Here is a 16,223-nt window from a genome sequence, read left to right as displayed (position 1 = left end):
CAACTGATTCCACAAAAAACGCCTATTTTTGGAGTTTTTTTTTTTAATATTTATAAATAATATTATTGTTATACTCCGTAACTAATTAATAATGTTAATTTTCTATATTACCCTTTAACATTATTTAATTTGAATTTCAAATTTAGATGGAGGGAAAGTCAAATAAGTAACAAATTTACGATAATACCTTCGGTGGCGCTCAAATTTAGCGTCACCGGGTGGCTCCATCTCATTTTTCTTTAATGTAAATATTTACGGAGAACTACATTTAGAAAGAGAACAATTAATTTGAAATAAATTTTGTGGAAAAGATAACAATAAAATGAAATGGAGAGTACTAAAATTAATTAACAAACCACAAAAATGTCGAATGTAAATCAACGTGTAAATCAACGTGTCCAATGTCGTTTTTTATTTTTGGTGTAAATCAACGTGTCCAATGTCGAACAGTGTATAATCCCATTAACATTTTCTAAAATCCGATTGAAGTATCGTCTTAACAAAGACTTGTCTTGACCAGGGCTTTCCTCTGTTTAACTCCCGTTCCTCGGTAAACGTTCACATACACCTCACCCGACACAATCTTTTTTTCTTTTTTTTTTTTTTTTTTTTTTTTTTGGCAGCAGTAAAAAACAATCCAAAGCCTAGTCACTCATAGCCCTCTTAGCGAGCCCATGAGCAACCTTATTAAGACGACGCGGTACAAACCTAAACGAAAGACAATGAAAATAAGGAAAAAGAAGACGCATGTCACTAATTACACCACTAATGAGATGATGCTCAAACTCCAGTCCTGCCAGTTGAAGGATGAGCTGTAAGCAGTCCGAATTGACCTCAAGATGAAGGATCCCTTGAGAATGCGCCCATCGTAACACATCCCGAACTCCTAAAGCTTCAGCCTGCAACCCGGATTCCGCACCGATTTTAGTACTTCTGGTAAGCCCCGGGCCACCCTCATCCACGTACGCAATCCACCCTACCGCAGCCTCCCCCACCGATTTCCACCCAGCATCTACCATTACCCGAGTGGCTGTACACGAATACCGTCTGCCTACCACAAAGTGAGGTCGCCCTTCACGTATCTGGCATGCTTCCCTTATCCGCCCATCCACCTCTCCATATTTGCTCTCCTCCTTCCCACTGTTAAGAGCCTGCAAAGCAGTGTCGACCGAACTCGATCATAAACCAAAATACATAAGCGGATGAAAAGGCTCCCCCTGGAAAACAACCCGGTTACGAGTTAGCCACAAGCACCATAATGTCGCCAAGTATTTAACAATTTTATCCTCCGCATCATCCAATTTTTCAAGGTAAGAGAGCCAATTAATAATCCATTCCTCTATCCCAATATGTGCATCCCCTTCAATCCTTATACCAAGATCAGAGCAAGCCCAGACCCGACGCGCGATTTGACAATCCCGAAATAAATGCACACTCGTTTCAGTGTTCCCTTCCTCCCGAGAACACAGCTTACAAGTCGAATCTGTACCTAAACCCCGCTTAACAAACTCGTTTCCCATAGGTAACGAATTCGTCAGTAAACGCCACAAGAAGACCCTCCAAGTGCTTGGTCCAGGTAACTTCCATAGCTTACTCTGCAGAATGCCACCCGGACCACAAACGAGTCCTATCCTTAGTGGTCCCATGAAGCGTCATAAATTCATCAAAGGCAACTCCATATCCACTCTTAACTGAGTAAAGACCATTATGGGTGTGCCTCCAGAACACCTTGTCCGTAATCTGCGAGACACAAACAGGAATAGCTAAGATTTTTGCAGCTGACTCATTACTGAACAAGTAACGGACAAACTCTTCATCCCAGCGCCCATCCAATGAGCGTAGATCCTTGACTCTCAAATCTTTAAGGTGTGAATTTTCCGGAAGCATAGCTTCTGCACTTGGATCCGGTTTTTCCCCAGCCACCCATGCCGCGGACAGCACCGGAGCTCGGAGCCGACTGCACCGCAGCTTCCAAGCCACATTCTGCAAAATCAGATCCATCCCATAGCGAATGCTCTGAACCGCCCAAGAGACATTACTTCGACGTGAATACGATGACCCCTCCCGCCAACCTTCCTTGCCAAATAGTTTGGCCCTAAAGATCTTGCAAAACAAGGAAGTCTGTCCTGAAACAATCCGCCAAGCCTGTTTAGCCAACAAGGCCTGATTCAAGCACTCAATATTCCTCATTCCGAGCCCTCCCGAACTCTTCGGCAGACTAAGGAACCTTCTACTACACCAGTGAGTAGTTCTCCCTACCTTACATTCCGCCCACCAAAAATGCGCCAGCATAGAATTAATCTTGCTAGACACACTTACCGGCATCTTAAATGCCGATAGAAAGTAATTGGAGAGATTTGATAAGACAGAAGAAATCAAGGTTAAACGACCCGCCGGTGATAGAAAAATTCCATTCCACGAAGAAACTCGCTTTGCAACCATCTCAGTTAGGCCCGCAAAAATATCGCGCTTTGAACCCTGAAATTCAGTAGGTAAACCAAGGTATTTTCCTATTCCTTTATTATCACGAATATTGAGAACTTGTAAGCATGTCTTAGCCTGAAGCAGCTTCGTACTTGGACTAAAAAGAACACCTAATTTCTTATCATTAATCTGTTGCCCCGATGCCCGACAATACGCATCCAAAATTTCTTTTAACCTATACACCGATCGGTTGACATCCTGGAGAAAGAAAACAGCATCATCCGCAAAGAATAGATGCGTTAAAGGAGGAACCTCCGGACAGAGCCGGATGCCTTGAAGCGCCCCTGCCGATTGCGCTTGGAGCACCTTCCCAGACAAAACTTCCATGCATAAAATGAAGAGATACGGAGAAAGGGGATCTCCCTGTCGGAGACCACAAGTTGGCTTAAAAGCATCGAGTGCAGAACCATTAAAAAGAACCTCATACGACACCGTAGAAACACAACTCATAATCAGCTTTACCAACGTCTCAGGGAAACCAAACTTGTATAAAGTTAACTCCAGGAATTGCCACCGGACCCTATCATAAGCTTTACTCATATCAGCCTTAAACGCAAATCTTCCAACTCTTCCCTGTTTATGTCCATTAATGGCATAAATAACCTCATGAGCCAGCAAGATATTGTCGCTAATCAGCCTTCCCGGAATAAAAGCATTTTGAAATTCCCCGACCAAGGAACCCATCACTTTAGACAATCGGTTAGCAATACACTTAGTGACAATTCTCATAAAAACATTACAAAGACTAATGGGGCGGTAATCTTGAACAGTCTCAGGATTATCACCTTTAGGGATAAGAGCGATAAAAGACCGATTAGCCTCCCTTAACACCCTCCCAGAATTCAGTACCGAAAGCACAGCTGTAGTGAGATCAGACTTGATCCACCCCCAACACTTTTGGAAGAACATAGCCGGAATTCCATCAGGACCAGGGGACTTGAGAGGACCCATTTGAAAAACCGCTTTCCGGACCTCCTTGGCCGAGAAAGGCTTCCTTAGCCAGTCCGCATCATCATCCGTGACACGATTAGTAATCCCCGTAAAGATATCATCCTCCACATCCAAAAGCCCCAAAAATCCCCAAATCCTTTCTCATTTCCTCTTCTCCAAAACCCTAATTTTATCTCTCTTCATGAACAACTACAACAAACAAAAACAACCACACTCCGGTCAAATCACCGCCGATGTCTCCGCCTTATACGCCGGTGGAAGAGACGACATATGGACCGACGACTCCACCTCCGTACTAATCAACGCGTGGGCCCACCGTTACGTTGAGCTTCGACGAGGTAACGTTTCTTATATCAACTGGAATGAAATTTCCGCCATTGTTAAGTACTGCATTACTCCCAAAACCGAAATTCAGTGTAAGAATCGCATTGATGCCGTGATTAATAAGTATAAGTTTGAAAAATCCAAGGTTTTAGCTGGTTGTGGTCCTTCTTACTGGCCGTTTTATGACCGGTTGGACCGGATTATTGCTCCGGTTCAGAAAGAGGTTCCGGTCGGAATTCCTTTCGGGATTCCGCAGCCGCTACCGTTACCCTTACCTTTTCCGCAGCAAGTAATTAGGCATTGTTTTCCATTTCCGACACCGTTTTCGGTACAGCAGAGGTTTAATCTTCATAGTACGGTGAATCATAATCATAATTTTAATGTTAGTGTAGGCAATGTGGGTGGTATGAGACCTGCAGTGATAGAATTAGACTCGGACTCGGAATCAGACTCGGAAAAAGAGTGTTGGTTGCCTAATGAGAGTAAGAAGAGGCAGAGAGTGGAGATGAATGTGGGTAGTGGTGGAAGTGGGAGGAAGAAGGGTAAGGAGAAGAAGACGGGAATGGAGGAATTGATGACGGCGATAGGGAGGTTTGGGGAGGCGTATGAGGCGGCGGAGAGGGGGAAGTTGGAGGATATAGTGGAGATGGAGAGGCAGAGGATGGTGTTTGTTAAAGAGATGGAAATTCAGAGGATTGAGTCTCTTATGAAAATGCAGCTCGAGTTTTTTCAGCTTAATCGCGGTGGTGGTGGTCGGAGGAATAGTGGTGGTGGTCGTATCAACTTGTGAGGATTATACTCGTATTAGTAGTAATTATGCTAATTCTAATTGTGGATGGTAGTAAATTGTAGCATTAGTAGAACTAGGAAGGAATTTAGGAAATTTAACGGTCGTTTTTACTAATGTTATTCAAGTTGTGAGAGAGTGAACTTGTATTAGTGTAGTGACGTTATCATCGCTCTAAGAAAAAGAGTACTCCATTTTGGAAAAGAGTACTCCATTTTGTAGGAATTTGGAGACGGGTTTAACTCTCGATGTTGGGGAGAATTGCATTTTGTAATTGTTGGGAAAAAAGACAAATTAACTTTTCGGTATGTGATGATATATATTTAACGAAAAAATCGAGAGTTTATTCTCATTTGGTTTTTGGTTAAGACCGTCGTGTAATACAGATTAGAATGCTGTTATTGCTCTCGTTAAATGAGTTGGGTAATGGAAGAAATCGGCATCAATCTTTATCAAGTACTCCGTATTTGTGATCGCTTTTGTTTGTCAAAAATTGATTTCTGGAGATGAATACTGACAAGTGGAAAACCCTTCTTTTTAGGCTAAACACTTGTTTATCAATCGTGAAACAAATAAAGAATCGATTCAATTTACCGCCTAATGAAGCTACACCGGAAAAGCACATTTGTAAATTTCTGAAAAAGGATTGAAAATTGCAATGAACCCTTTACTCACTATAAGGCAATGCTTGTGTACCGGAGACTTGCACACAAGCACACCGCACAGTGCATATCTGTCCATATGTTATATCACAAATTCTCATTTGTAATGGCACTATTCCGTCACAAGGTTGTGACCTCTCACAAGGAGCAAGTGGGAGAGCAAGTGGGTGGGCACAGGAAGGGGGCTGCGAATGTGAAAGGCCACATACTTGTGACCGTCACAAGCAAGACGGTCTCATGTCTTATACTTGGCCGGTTCAATGGGAACTTTCGGGTCATTCTATTTTTGTATGATTTTATTGGCACATGAGGCACTTCATAAAATCAATTCCCATAAGAAAGGAAGGCATGGTCGTTATGCATTCAAGGCTGATATGAGTAAGGCTTATGATCGTGTTCGATGGGACTTCTTAAGGGCTGTTCTTATTAAGGTTGGATTGCCTAGCCGGCTAGCCGTATGATAAAGTTGATCATGAATTGTTTTAACACTGTCTCGTATCAGGTCCTTTTCAATGGAGCGCCTCTAAATTTATTTAAACCAAAATGTGGGCTTAGACAGGGTGACCCTTTGTCACCTTATCTTTTTCGTACTCTGCATGGAGGCTCTTTCTTCGAATCTGATCCGTCCACAGAATAATGGAACCCTAGAATAATGGAACCCTGAAAGGCATCAGTTTGTGTCGGGGTGAAGATCCGCTCTCTCACCTGCTCTTTGCAGATGATGCGGTGTTTTTTCTACATGACAATCATAATTCGACCAAATCATTAAGGGTCATTTTGGATAAATATTGTAAGATTTCGGGACAAATTATGAATGAAAATAAATCGGGAATTATGTTCAGTCCGAGTACTACGCTTGCAAAGGCGCGCCGGGGTTGAAAAACCTGAAGATCAAAGGCAATAAGGGCCTTGGAAAATATCTTGGTTTACCTACGGATGTTCAAGGATCAAAGAGAGAGTTATTTAAGGGCCTGTTGGATATTGTGATGAAACAGATCTCCTCTTGGAATGGGATTTTCTTATCACCTGCGGGAAGACTTACTCTAATTCCGTCTGTCCTATCAAATCTTTCTATTTACTTTCCATCGGTATTTAAAATACCGGTATGTGTGACTACTAAGATAAATTCCTTATTATCACATTTTTGGTGGGCGGGTAGGAGATTGGGGAGGCCTATTCATTGGTGCAGTAAAAAATACCTTAGCTTACCTAAACGTGAAGAAGGTCTTGAAATTCGAAATATTGAATGTGTTAGAATATGCCTTGAATCTGTTCTGAATTCCGCATCTGATTTAGTTTCCTTATCTGTTTAGGAAACTATTATTTAGTTTCCTTGTCTGTTTAGGAAATTGTTAGGGTTTCCTAATTCTGTTAAGGAAAATATCTGTTATGAGAGTACTATATAAACTACGGGTGTGCAAGTTTAGGTCCGGACCGGAAAAATGGACCGGACCGGACCATTTGGTCTGGACCAAACCCGGACCGAATTTTTTAGGTCCGGTCTTCGGTCCTCATTTTTTGAGTTTTCGGTCTTCGGTCCGGTCCGGACCAAACCCGGATATTTTAGGTCCGGACCAAATATTATGTTTCTAAAGACTATCATTAGAATATTATAAACTAAATTACCATTTTATCTTCACAAGACATTATAAATTAATATTGAGTATTTTTTTCTCAAAAACATTCGTCTAATTATTCATCGACATTTACTTTAGTGAAACTGAAATGTAATTATCATACACGAAATACTGAAAGAATTAGTTCTAGGTCCATTTCGGTCTAAGACCTGACCGGACCGAATATTTCGGGTTTGGTCTCGTCCAAGACCGAAAAGTTTAGGTCCGGTCTTCGGTCCACAAAATTTTTATTTTCGGTTTTCGGTCCGGTCCGGTTTGGTCCGGTCCAGTCCGGTCTTGGACCGATGCTCAGCCCTAATATAAACTCTCATAAGCCGTCTATTTTATTCATTCAGAAATCTGTCAAAAATCTGAGTCGTCTGAAATCTGAATACTCTAACGAGTATACTCTGAAATCTGTAATCCTCAAGATCAATAATATTTTTCCCTTCTGCCCTGTGGACGTAGCTAACACACCGATAGTGAACCACGTAAATCTGTGCGTTTGTCTCTTTATTGTTTTTATTAGTTCTTTCTTACTTCTGTTATAACAGAATGTTTAAATCAGGCAATGTTGGCAAAACATGTGTGGAGATCCTTTATGGGCATGGCTCGTTCTTCACGAGAGTTTTTCGGAAAAAGCTTCTAGGTGAAAGACTGCTTTCGGAAAATTTGGCTCTTAATTATGGAAATAATTTATCATGGGGTGCCAGAAGTGTCTTACATGGGCTGACTTTTGTGAGACAACATGTGGGATGGAAACCGGGACTGGATTCGAAACTGAATGTCTGGACGAACAAATTGGTTGGAGGTGAGTGTCCTGAGCCTAAGCAGAATCTTTTAGGTGTGGAGTCGGTGGATCTTAGGAACTTAAAGATTCAAGAACTCATAGGACGGGTGCATTATGCCGAGGATGTGGTTTGGAATGAAGGGTTGGTTCATCAACTTTTTGAGGATTATAGTGCTATGAGTATTTTAGCCATTTGTAGGACACAGATAAGTGATGAAGTATATTGGCTACATACTAATGATGGAGTGTATAGTGTGAAGAGTGGTTATGGGGTTCTTTTTGCGGATTTCATGGTGCGAAAAGGATCGAATAAGGATAAGGTAAGGGCTTCCGCGGTTACACGTAACTTTTGTAAGCAGTCATTGTGGTGACTTCCTGGACCACAAGCATGGAAAATTCTGCTATGCCGGATCATTACTAATGCCCTTTCGGTTGGATATAACTTTGCACGTAGAAATAGTGAGGTGGATCCAAGATGCAAGTTGTGTAAAAATGATGGAATGGTCATGGAAACAATAGAACACTTATTTCGGGACTGTCCTGTGTCACGAACGTTGTGGGCTTGCTCTGAGATTGGTACTCGTACTGACATGGGATCACATTTGAGTGTTGAGAAATGGATTATTGACTGGGTTTCTTATTTGGGTAATTTGGAGGGAGCGGAAGAACGGTTAGTCCGTTTTTTTGCCATGATTTCGTGTTTATGGAGTATTCGTAATCGAGTTCTTTTCCAAGGGATGGACTTTCATCCGGTTATGTTTTATAATCCATGGACACAAATTGTTGGTACGGCTGATCGGGTAATTGCGGTGGCTCAGAAGGAAACAAATTTAGCACTGGGATCAACAATTACTATGCAGACTGAGCGTCATCTCTGGATACGCGAAAGTAACCCTGTTTGTCTTGTGGGTGAAATTAGACATTGCATGTGACTATGTTCGGGTTATTGTTGATGCATGTTGGAAAGGGGTGGATAATGCCGGTGTTGGATAGGTCGCTTTATCAGGAACTGGAGAACGATGTTGCTACGCTGACAGAAGGATTATAGCTGAGTCACCTTCCCAAGCGGAAGGTTTGGGAGTGCGAATGGACCTTTTGTGGGCTCGGGAACAGGGAATTCGTCACTTGGAGATATCTACAGATTGCTTTTCTCTGGTTGGTCAATTCTGGTATGGAGCGACCACATCATCTTCTTAAGGCGGTCCTTGAAGACATCCTTTTTTACCTCTTTTTTTTTTTCATTGTTTAGTTATTAGTTATATTCCTCGATCGTTTAATAATGTGGCACATAGCCTTGCGTGTAAGGCTATGGCTAGTTATGTAAAACGTTTTTTACATCTGCCAAAAAAAAATAAAATATTTTTGTATGATTTATTGGGAGACAACAGTAGTAGTTGGTATTATGTTGGCTTGTCTAGCGTAGACTCAGAAGAGACACTAAGATTACCCAATCGCTATTCATCATTGACACATTACTTCAATCGTCATCTAATTTTAATGAAATTTCCAAATTACCCCTCTCACCCCAAACATTTATATCAAAGTAACCACAAACAATTTAAACGAGAAATTTAAATCATAACACTCTCGGTAGTACCGTATTTCGGTACTCGGTACTCGGTTCAGTGGTGGTATTTGGTTGTATTGGAGACCCGAGTTTGTTTCTGTTTTGCCTGTCAAAGAACATCCACAGTACATTACTATTGAAGTCTCGCGTAATGGTGAATTGCCCTGGTTTTTCTCGGTTGTATATGCCAGCCCAAATCCCTCAAATCGAGTAGAACTTTGGTCAGAACTGGAACGTTTTGCGCGGAACAATGATCACCCATGGATGTTAGCGGGTGATTACAATGAGACTCGGTCTTTAACTGAGCGACATGGAGGCAATAACAACATGGCGCGAAGATGTGAGCTCTTTAATAACTGGATAGAAAGTTGTCAACTTATCGAGCTCGAATTCTCAGGCCCTGCCCACACTTGGTCACGAGGGAATTCGGAAGCAACAAGACAGAGTGCTCGTCTTGACAGAGCATTATGTAACAGCGAGTGGGGTACAATGTTTGGGGATGCAAGCGTAAGACCATCTCCCTGCATTCCAAAGTGACCACTGCCCACTACTAATATCCCCAAATGGTTTTGCTCCACTCAATGCGATCCAAAGACCGTTTCGATTTCAAGCGGCTTGGATGACACACGAGAATTTCTCTTCCTTCATTGAATCAAATTGGACGACATGCAAGAACTTAGTTACAAATTTATCAGAACTTTCTAATAAATTGCAGAGGTGGAATGAAGATGTGTTTGGTAATATTTTCCGACAAAAGAGGCAGCTGATAGCACGCATAGAAGGATGTCAGCGTATCCTCTCGACCCAAAGGCAGAGCCACTTGATTAAGCTCGAAGCAAAGCTACGCAAAGAACTAGACGACATTCTCGAAAGGGAGGAATTACTTTGGTACCAAAAGTCACGGGTGGAATTTATTCGGGACGGCGACCGTAATACTTCTTATTTCCATGTAAGTACGTTAATTCGACGGTGGAAAAATCGCATTAATACACTAAAGAACGATGAAGGAGTATGGATTGACAACAGTGATGATGTCAAGAAAATAGTGGTGGAATATTATAAAAATCTTTACACGGACGATACTCCAGACGACTTCGATGCAGACATCCCATACGACCTTTTTCAAGAATTTAGCCATGAGCATTGGACATGGTTAAATAAGTACTACTCCAGAACCGAGATTGATAACGTGATTATGCACATGGAGTCGCTTAAAGCACCCGGACCCGACGGATTTCAGGCCCTCTTCTATCAAAAACAGTGGGATATTGTCAGACGAGATGTATATGACATGGTGATGAAAGCACTAGAAGGCAAGGGAATGCCCGCTGCTCTCAACGATACACATATTGTATTGATCCCTAAAGTTCCTGCACCGGAGCATATATCCCAATTCCGACCGATCAGTCTTTGCAATGTGGCGTATAAAATTATAAGCAAGACCATAGCCAACCGTATTCGAAAAGTCCTCCCATGGCTCATTTCGGAAAACCAAAGTGGCTTTGTCCCAGAGAGACAAATAACGGATAATATCGTAGTCTTTCAGGAAGCAATTCATACCATGCGAAAAAAGACCGGAAAGACGGGTTATATGGCAATTAAAATAGACTTAGAAAAGGCATATGATCGTCTCAAATGGAGCTTCATCAGACGCACTCTAACTGATATGGGATTCCCTTTACTTATGATCGACACGGTCATGGAGTGCGTGACTACCACAACAATGAAGATTCTATGGAACGGAGAATCAACCGAAACTTTCAAACCCTCCCGGGGGTTAGACAAGGTGACCCGTTATCCTCCTACCTATTTGTGATGTGTCTTGAAAAATTGCAGCAAGCGATTGACACTCGGGTTCGTAATAAGGACTGGATTCCCATACCCATATGTAAGCACGGTCCTAGCATCTCAAACATTTTTTTCGCAGACGATATGGTCTTATTTGCGGAAGCAAGAGCTGATCAGGCTCACGTCATCAATTACGTTCTTGACAATTTTTGTCGCGCCTCGGGGGAAAAGGTTAGTGTGGCGAAATCGAAACTTTTTTTCTCTAAGAATACGGATAGTGCAGCCATTGAAGAAATCAGGGATATCTTGGGCTTTGAAGTCACAAATGATTTGGGTACATATTTGGGGATGCCAACTATTAATGGTCGTGTGACAAAAGAGACCTTCGCTCACCTCGAAGAAAAGTTTAACAGAAGGCTAGCGGGTTGGCAGACAAAACATCTATCACTGGCAGGTCGGAATACTCTAATTCAATCCACTTTATCTACTATGGCGAATTATAGTATGCAGACAGCTAAAATTCCACGCTCAATTTGTGACAATTTAGACAAGAAAACTAGACGCTTCCTATGGGGAGGCACAGAAGAGCAAAGGAAAATCCACCTTATTTCATGGGATACAGTCCAAAAACCCAAGTCAATGGGGGGTTTAGGCATACGATCGTCACGACAATCTAATGCAGCTTTCCTAACAAAGCTAGGATGGAGAGTTCTCACTGAACCACAGACCTTATGGGCACGAGTTCTCCGTAATAAATATTGTAATGGTCGGTGCGATGTCGATATGTTTCAGCCAAAACCCAACATGTCTAATGTGTGGGCCGGTATAACGTCACAAGCTAAAATAATTAATCGGGGCAGCACTGTTGCGGTTGGAAACGGGCGCAAAACTCTCTTTTGGGATCATTCTTGGGTGGATTCAGGAAGTTTATCGGATAGGACCATTCTACCTTTACCGGAGGATATTTTGGGAGCCACAGTATCCGACATGTGGGATGAATCTTCGGGATGGAAATGGGACGTCTTCTCCAACTTCCTATCACGTGAGGACCTGTTAAAAATAGCCGCTTATTCACTGTCCCCGGAACCATATTTAGAAGACTCTCTTTACTGGAATGCCTCGTCAAGTGGTAATTTTCTATAAAATCCGCTTTAGCTCTCATCAAAACAGCGGATACTCCACCAGAAACGGATACCATGGCATGGCACGTCATCTGGAAATTACCGGTCCAACAACGAACTCGAATGTTTATTTGGCTAGCTGCTCACGGCAGGCTTATGACTAATTGTAATCGAGTAAGACGTGGTATTCATGACGACCCTATATGCCCACGATGCTTAGAAGCAGATGAAACAACTGATCATCTACTTCGCAAGTGCCCCTTTTCGACCGAGATTTGGGAGCAGCTCGGTGAGTGTGCTGTTTCCTCTACTTTTTATACACTGTCCTTCTCAGATTGGGTCTCAAAGAATGCTAGCAACAGTATACCCTTCGCTACTCACGACTGGTCCATGAAATTCGCTTTGACTTGTTGGTGGATTTGGCGTTGGCGTAATAATGTCTCATTTGGCCGAGCAAATGAAAACCCGACTGATCCGATTACTTTTTTGAGAGGACAATTCGAGTGCACAAGGAAAGCTCTCGACCCGTTTTCCTTATTCATACCCATTCCAGGTACTGTACACGAAGAGCGTTTCATCCGATGGTCTCCTCCTCCACACGATTAGCTACTGCTTAATACGGATGGTGCATCCAAAGGAAACCCGGGACCGGCTGGAAGTGGAGGTATCCTAAGAGATGAGGCGGGTAATTTTGTTAGAGCCTTTCATGTTTCTTGCGGCATATGTAATTCCATGAGGGCGGAGATGAAAGCTTTGGTTATCGGGTTGGAACTCGCTAGATCGTTACGGGTACGTAAGTTGCTGGTTCATATGGATAACTCACAGTGCGTGAGTTTTGTCCAAGAGGAGCAGCTCCTCAGCAACAGTCTTCGACCACTAGTCCAAAGGTGCATCGAACTCACTAAGCTAGAAGGATGGACTGTTAAGATCGATCACGTGTTTCGCGAAGCTAACAGAGCAGCAGATTGTCTTGCAAACGCCGGGGTTAACTCGAGTATTTCCGTGACTTACTTCGATGCCCCTCCTGATGGCTTGCGCAATATTATTCGTGAAGATGTACTCGGGGTAGTTATCCCCCGAATAGTTCGTATTTAAGTTTGAATTGTATCTGGGGCTTGGCCCCTCTTATGCACCAAAAAAAAAAAATTCATTTATTATATAATTAAAGTGAGTTTTTTGGTGAAAAATTTAATATCCTGCAAATACGATTGTTTTAACAAAATTAAGTTGATACCATACAACTTTGGCTCACCACCAATATACCGACGCGAACACTAGAAGAGTACATGGATTTTGTCTACGATTGAAAAATAGTTTTATATTTTTTACTAAGTTTACAATAGATTATTTATCCCTACAGATGGTGTATATGTATTTATATCATTATCACCTTACCATAAAAACTAAATCATTTAAAGTTTTTTAATTGGTTCTCTGATTTAAGAGATTTTTTTTTTCATTTTTTAGAGTTGGGCCCTACCACAAAATGCCTTAGATTTATTTAACATCATTTCGTTCAATTATTATTTTAGAATATTACGTCTAATTATCGAATTAACTAAGGGGGTGTTGGCTGGTTCTCTTGGAATGAATTGGAATGGATTTTCTCCATTCCAATGTTTGGTTGGAGACTTTTGGAATTAAGTTACATGTCCAATGGATTCTAACTACATTCCAACTCCCTAGAATTAGGGCTGAGCAAAACCGTATACCCGATACGGTTTTGAAAACCGTATCGAGTATACGGTTTTTAAATTCACAATTTTGCCGATACGGATCCGACCCGGTTTAACCGTATACCCGGTTTTCGTATACCCGGTTTTTCCGTATATACGGTTTTCGTATACCCAGATACGGATTTCAGTTGTTTGTTGTTCAATTTATTGCATACATGATAAAACCGGTACACCCTAATTTAAATTTAATAATAGGTTGCCTATTAAAATAAGCAAAATTTCAATATTAATTATACAAATGCATTAGGGAAAAATAAAGTGGACAAGTTAGAGTGATTTTGGTTAAATTATTTAGTTTTTGTAAGATATTTTTGTTTTTTTTTTTATTTATTTTCAAAAACCGTATCAGAAACCGTATACCCGGTTTTGTTTTTGCCCGACCCGGATACGATACTGTTTTTTGAAAATCGTATCGTGTATACGGAAATCCGTATCGTATATACGGAAATTCGTTTAATTGAAATCGTATACCGTATTGTATCCGTATATTAAAACCGTTTCGTATATTTTTGCTCACCCCTACCTAGAATCATATACCAACTCCCTAGAATCCCATACGTCTAATGTTTTATACTTGGCTGGTTCAATGGGAATTTTTGGGCCATTCTATTTCTGTATGATTAGTTGGGAGAAAACAATAATAGTTGGTATTATGTGGGCTTGTCTAGCGTAGACTCAGAAAAGACACTAAGATTACCCAATCGATATTCATCGTCGACACATTACTTCAAATCGTTATCTAATTTAATAAATTTCCCAAATTACCCCTTATCCCAAACATTTATATCAAAGTAACCACAAACAATTTAACCGAGAAATTTAAATCAAAACACCCTCGGTAGTACCATATTTCGGTAGCCGGTGCCGGTAACACCATCTTATTTTCCTTGATACTAATATCTTATTCATTTATACAATTAAAGTGAGTTTTTTGGTGAAAATTTTAATCAGGGCCGTCTTGGGGCCGTCTTGGATATTAAGGGGGCCCTGTGCGAAATTTAAAAATGGGGCCCTATAACTGTTCAAAAGCAAAATTTTCTAACTTTTGTGTAAATCTAAATTTCAATTACCTATCGAAAATAAAGCTTAAAATTTAAACATATTATAAAATAAAACCTAAATTTTATTATAAAGTCAATTTAGGATACTAAATGAAATAATAAATTAAATCCACGTAAAAATATAAATTTATTAGTTATTTAAATCTCGTGAGCGAAATTGAAAGTCGTCTCCCACCATTCTTGGATCTTTTTAAAGTGAAATCCTACTTATAATCTTGGATCTTTTTAAAGTGAAATCCTACTTATAATAGAGATTATTTTAAATTTGGTTGAACTCTTGAGAGGTAAAAAATATTGTGCTGCTCTCAACTCTCAATCTCATTTGCTAGAAATAGGGAAATGGAAATTAAAACAATGATGTGGGACCCACTATTAAATGCAATCAAGAAAAAAAACTGAACATTAATAAGAGTCGAACGCGGGAGCTGAAGATGGAAAGCAAAAGGAAGACCACTGAGACACAATGCTTGCAATGTTTTCAACTATGCGCTAGATTTAATTATAGTCTGCTTTCTTGGGTTTTTGGGCTCAAATTTTGGGGGCCCTGTGCAGCCGCACGGGCTCAAAGACGGGCCTGATTTTAATATCCTGCGAATACGATTGTTTTGACAAAATTAAGTTGATACCGTACAACTTTGGCTCACCACGAATATACCGACGCGAACACTAGAAGAGTACATGGATTTTGTCTACAATTGAAAAATACTCATATTTTTAACTAAGTTTACAATAGATTATTTATCCCTACAGATTATGTATATGTAAGTCTTTTGATTGATACTCCAATTAAGAGAATTTTTTTTTTCATTTTTTAGTGTTGGGCCCTACCACAAAATGCCTTAGATTTATTTAACATCATCTCATTCAATTATTATTTTAGAATATTACATCTAATTATCGAACTAACTAACATATTTCGTATGTTATCTAAAAATTGACCCGTACATATTTTTGCACGGGATTAAAACTAGTATGCTAGTAAAGAAGTAGCCTTAGATAATGAAGGCGTTCTGTACTTCTGTGAATTAAATATTTCCCTGTCTAGTGATAACATTAGTAAATAATTATGACATTTCTCAATGCGAATACAACATGCACCGCTCTATCCAGCCTAAATAATCCAATCTGACACATAATCACGTACCTATCTCGCCTCACAAAGAAAACTTTAAAAAGTTCATTTTACAAGAAAAGTACAATATATCGGGATTATTAAGAACACATTAGTCATCTTAACTTTTATTATAAGCGTGCCAAATAAAACATATAACAATGAGTTGATAGGATACAACTTACAAGTGTTAAAAATGTCAAAACACGTACATGCAACTTTTAA

General features: G+C 40.6%; 3 protein-coding genes across 3 annotated transcripts; 2 read left to right on the top strand and 1 right to left on the bottom strand.

Annotated features, from left to right (window-relative positions):
- Nucleotides 1-644: 644 nt before the first annotated feature.
- Nucleotides 645-1,520, bottom strand: LOC141589717 (uncharacterized). Its single transcript, XM_074410343.1, has 2 exons — nucleotides 1,230-1,520; nucleotides 645-1,151 (listed from the first exon to the last, which is right to left on the bottom strand). Exons 1-2 carry the CDS (start codon nucleotides 1,518-1,520, stop codon nucleotides 645-647), a joined length of 798 nt encoding a protein of 265 aa, XP_074266444.1.
- A 2,096-nt stretch (nucleotides 1,521-3,616) lies between these two features.
- Nucleotides 3,617-4,549, top strand: LOC141589716 (trihelix transcription factor ASIL2-like). The gene has a single exon (XM_074410342.1). It carries the CDS (start codon nucleotides 3,617-3,619, stop codon nucleotides 4,547-4,549), a length of 933 nt encoding a protein of 310 aa, XP_074266443.1.
- Nucleotides 4,550-8,114: 3,565 nt separating this feature from the next.
- On the top strand, nucleotides 8,115-13,185 carry LOC141589715 (uncharacterized). Its single transcript, XM_074410341.1, has 7 exons — nucleotides 8,115-8,510; nucleotides 8,608-8,783; nucleotides 9,241-9,688; nucleotides 9,897-10,967; nucleotides 11,018-12,098; nucleotides 12,425-12,643; nucleotides 12,728-13,185. Exons 1-7 carry the CDS (start codon nucleotides 8,115-8,117, stop codon nucleotides 13,183-13,185), a joined length of 3,849 nt encoding a protein of 1,282 aa, XP_074266442.1.
- The last annotated feature ends 3,038 nt before the right edge of the window (nucleotides 13,186-16,223 follow it).

Source organism: Silene latifolia, chromosome 7 (assembly GCF_048544455.1).
Source record: "Silene latifolia isolate original U9 population chromosome 7, ASM4854445v1, whole genome shotgun sequence".
In the NCBI taxonomy this organism is placed as follows: Eukaryota; Viridiplantae; Streptophyta; class Magnoliopsida; order Caryophyllales; family Caryophyllaceae; genus Silene; species Silene latifolia.
This window is presented reverse-complemented; position numbering and strand designations above follow the sequence as displayed.

Excerpts from the sequence above, each read along its gene's own strand:
- LOC141589715 (XM_074410341.1), top strand. The coding sequence starts at position 8,115 with ATGGTCATGGAAACAATAGAACACTTATTTCGGGACTGTCCTGTGTCA. Across the intron at positions 8,784-9,240 it reads TCTCTGGTTGGTCAATTCTG|TGGTGGTATTTGGTTGTATT; the intron begins GTATGGAGCGAC and ends TACTCGGTTCAG. Across the intron at positions 12,644-12,727 it reads CTTATTCATACCCATTCCAG|GAAACCCGGGACCGGCTGGA; the intron begins GTACTGTACACG and ends GTGCATCCAAAG.
- LOC141589716 (XM_074410342.1), top strand. The coding sequence starts at position 3,617 with ATGAACAACTACAACAAACAAAAACAACCACACTCCGGTCAAATCACC.
- LOC141589717 (XM_074410343.1), bottom strand. The coding sequence starts at position 1,520 with ATGGGAAACGAGTTTGTTAAGCGGGGTTTAGGTACAGATTCGACTTGT. Across the intron at positions 1,152-1,229 it reads TGTGGCTAACTCGTAACCGG|GCTCTTAACAGTGGGAAGGA; the intron begins GTTGTTTTCCAG and ends ACTGCTTTGCAG.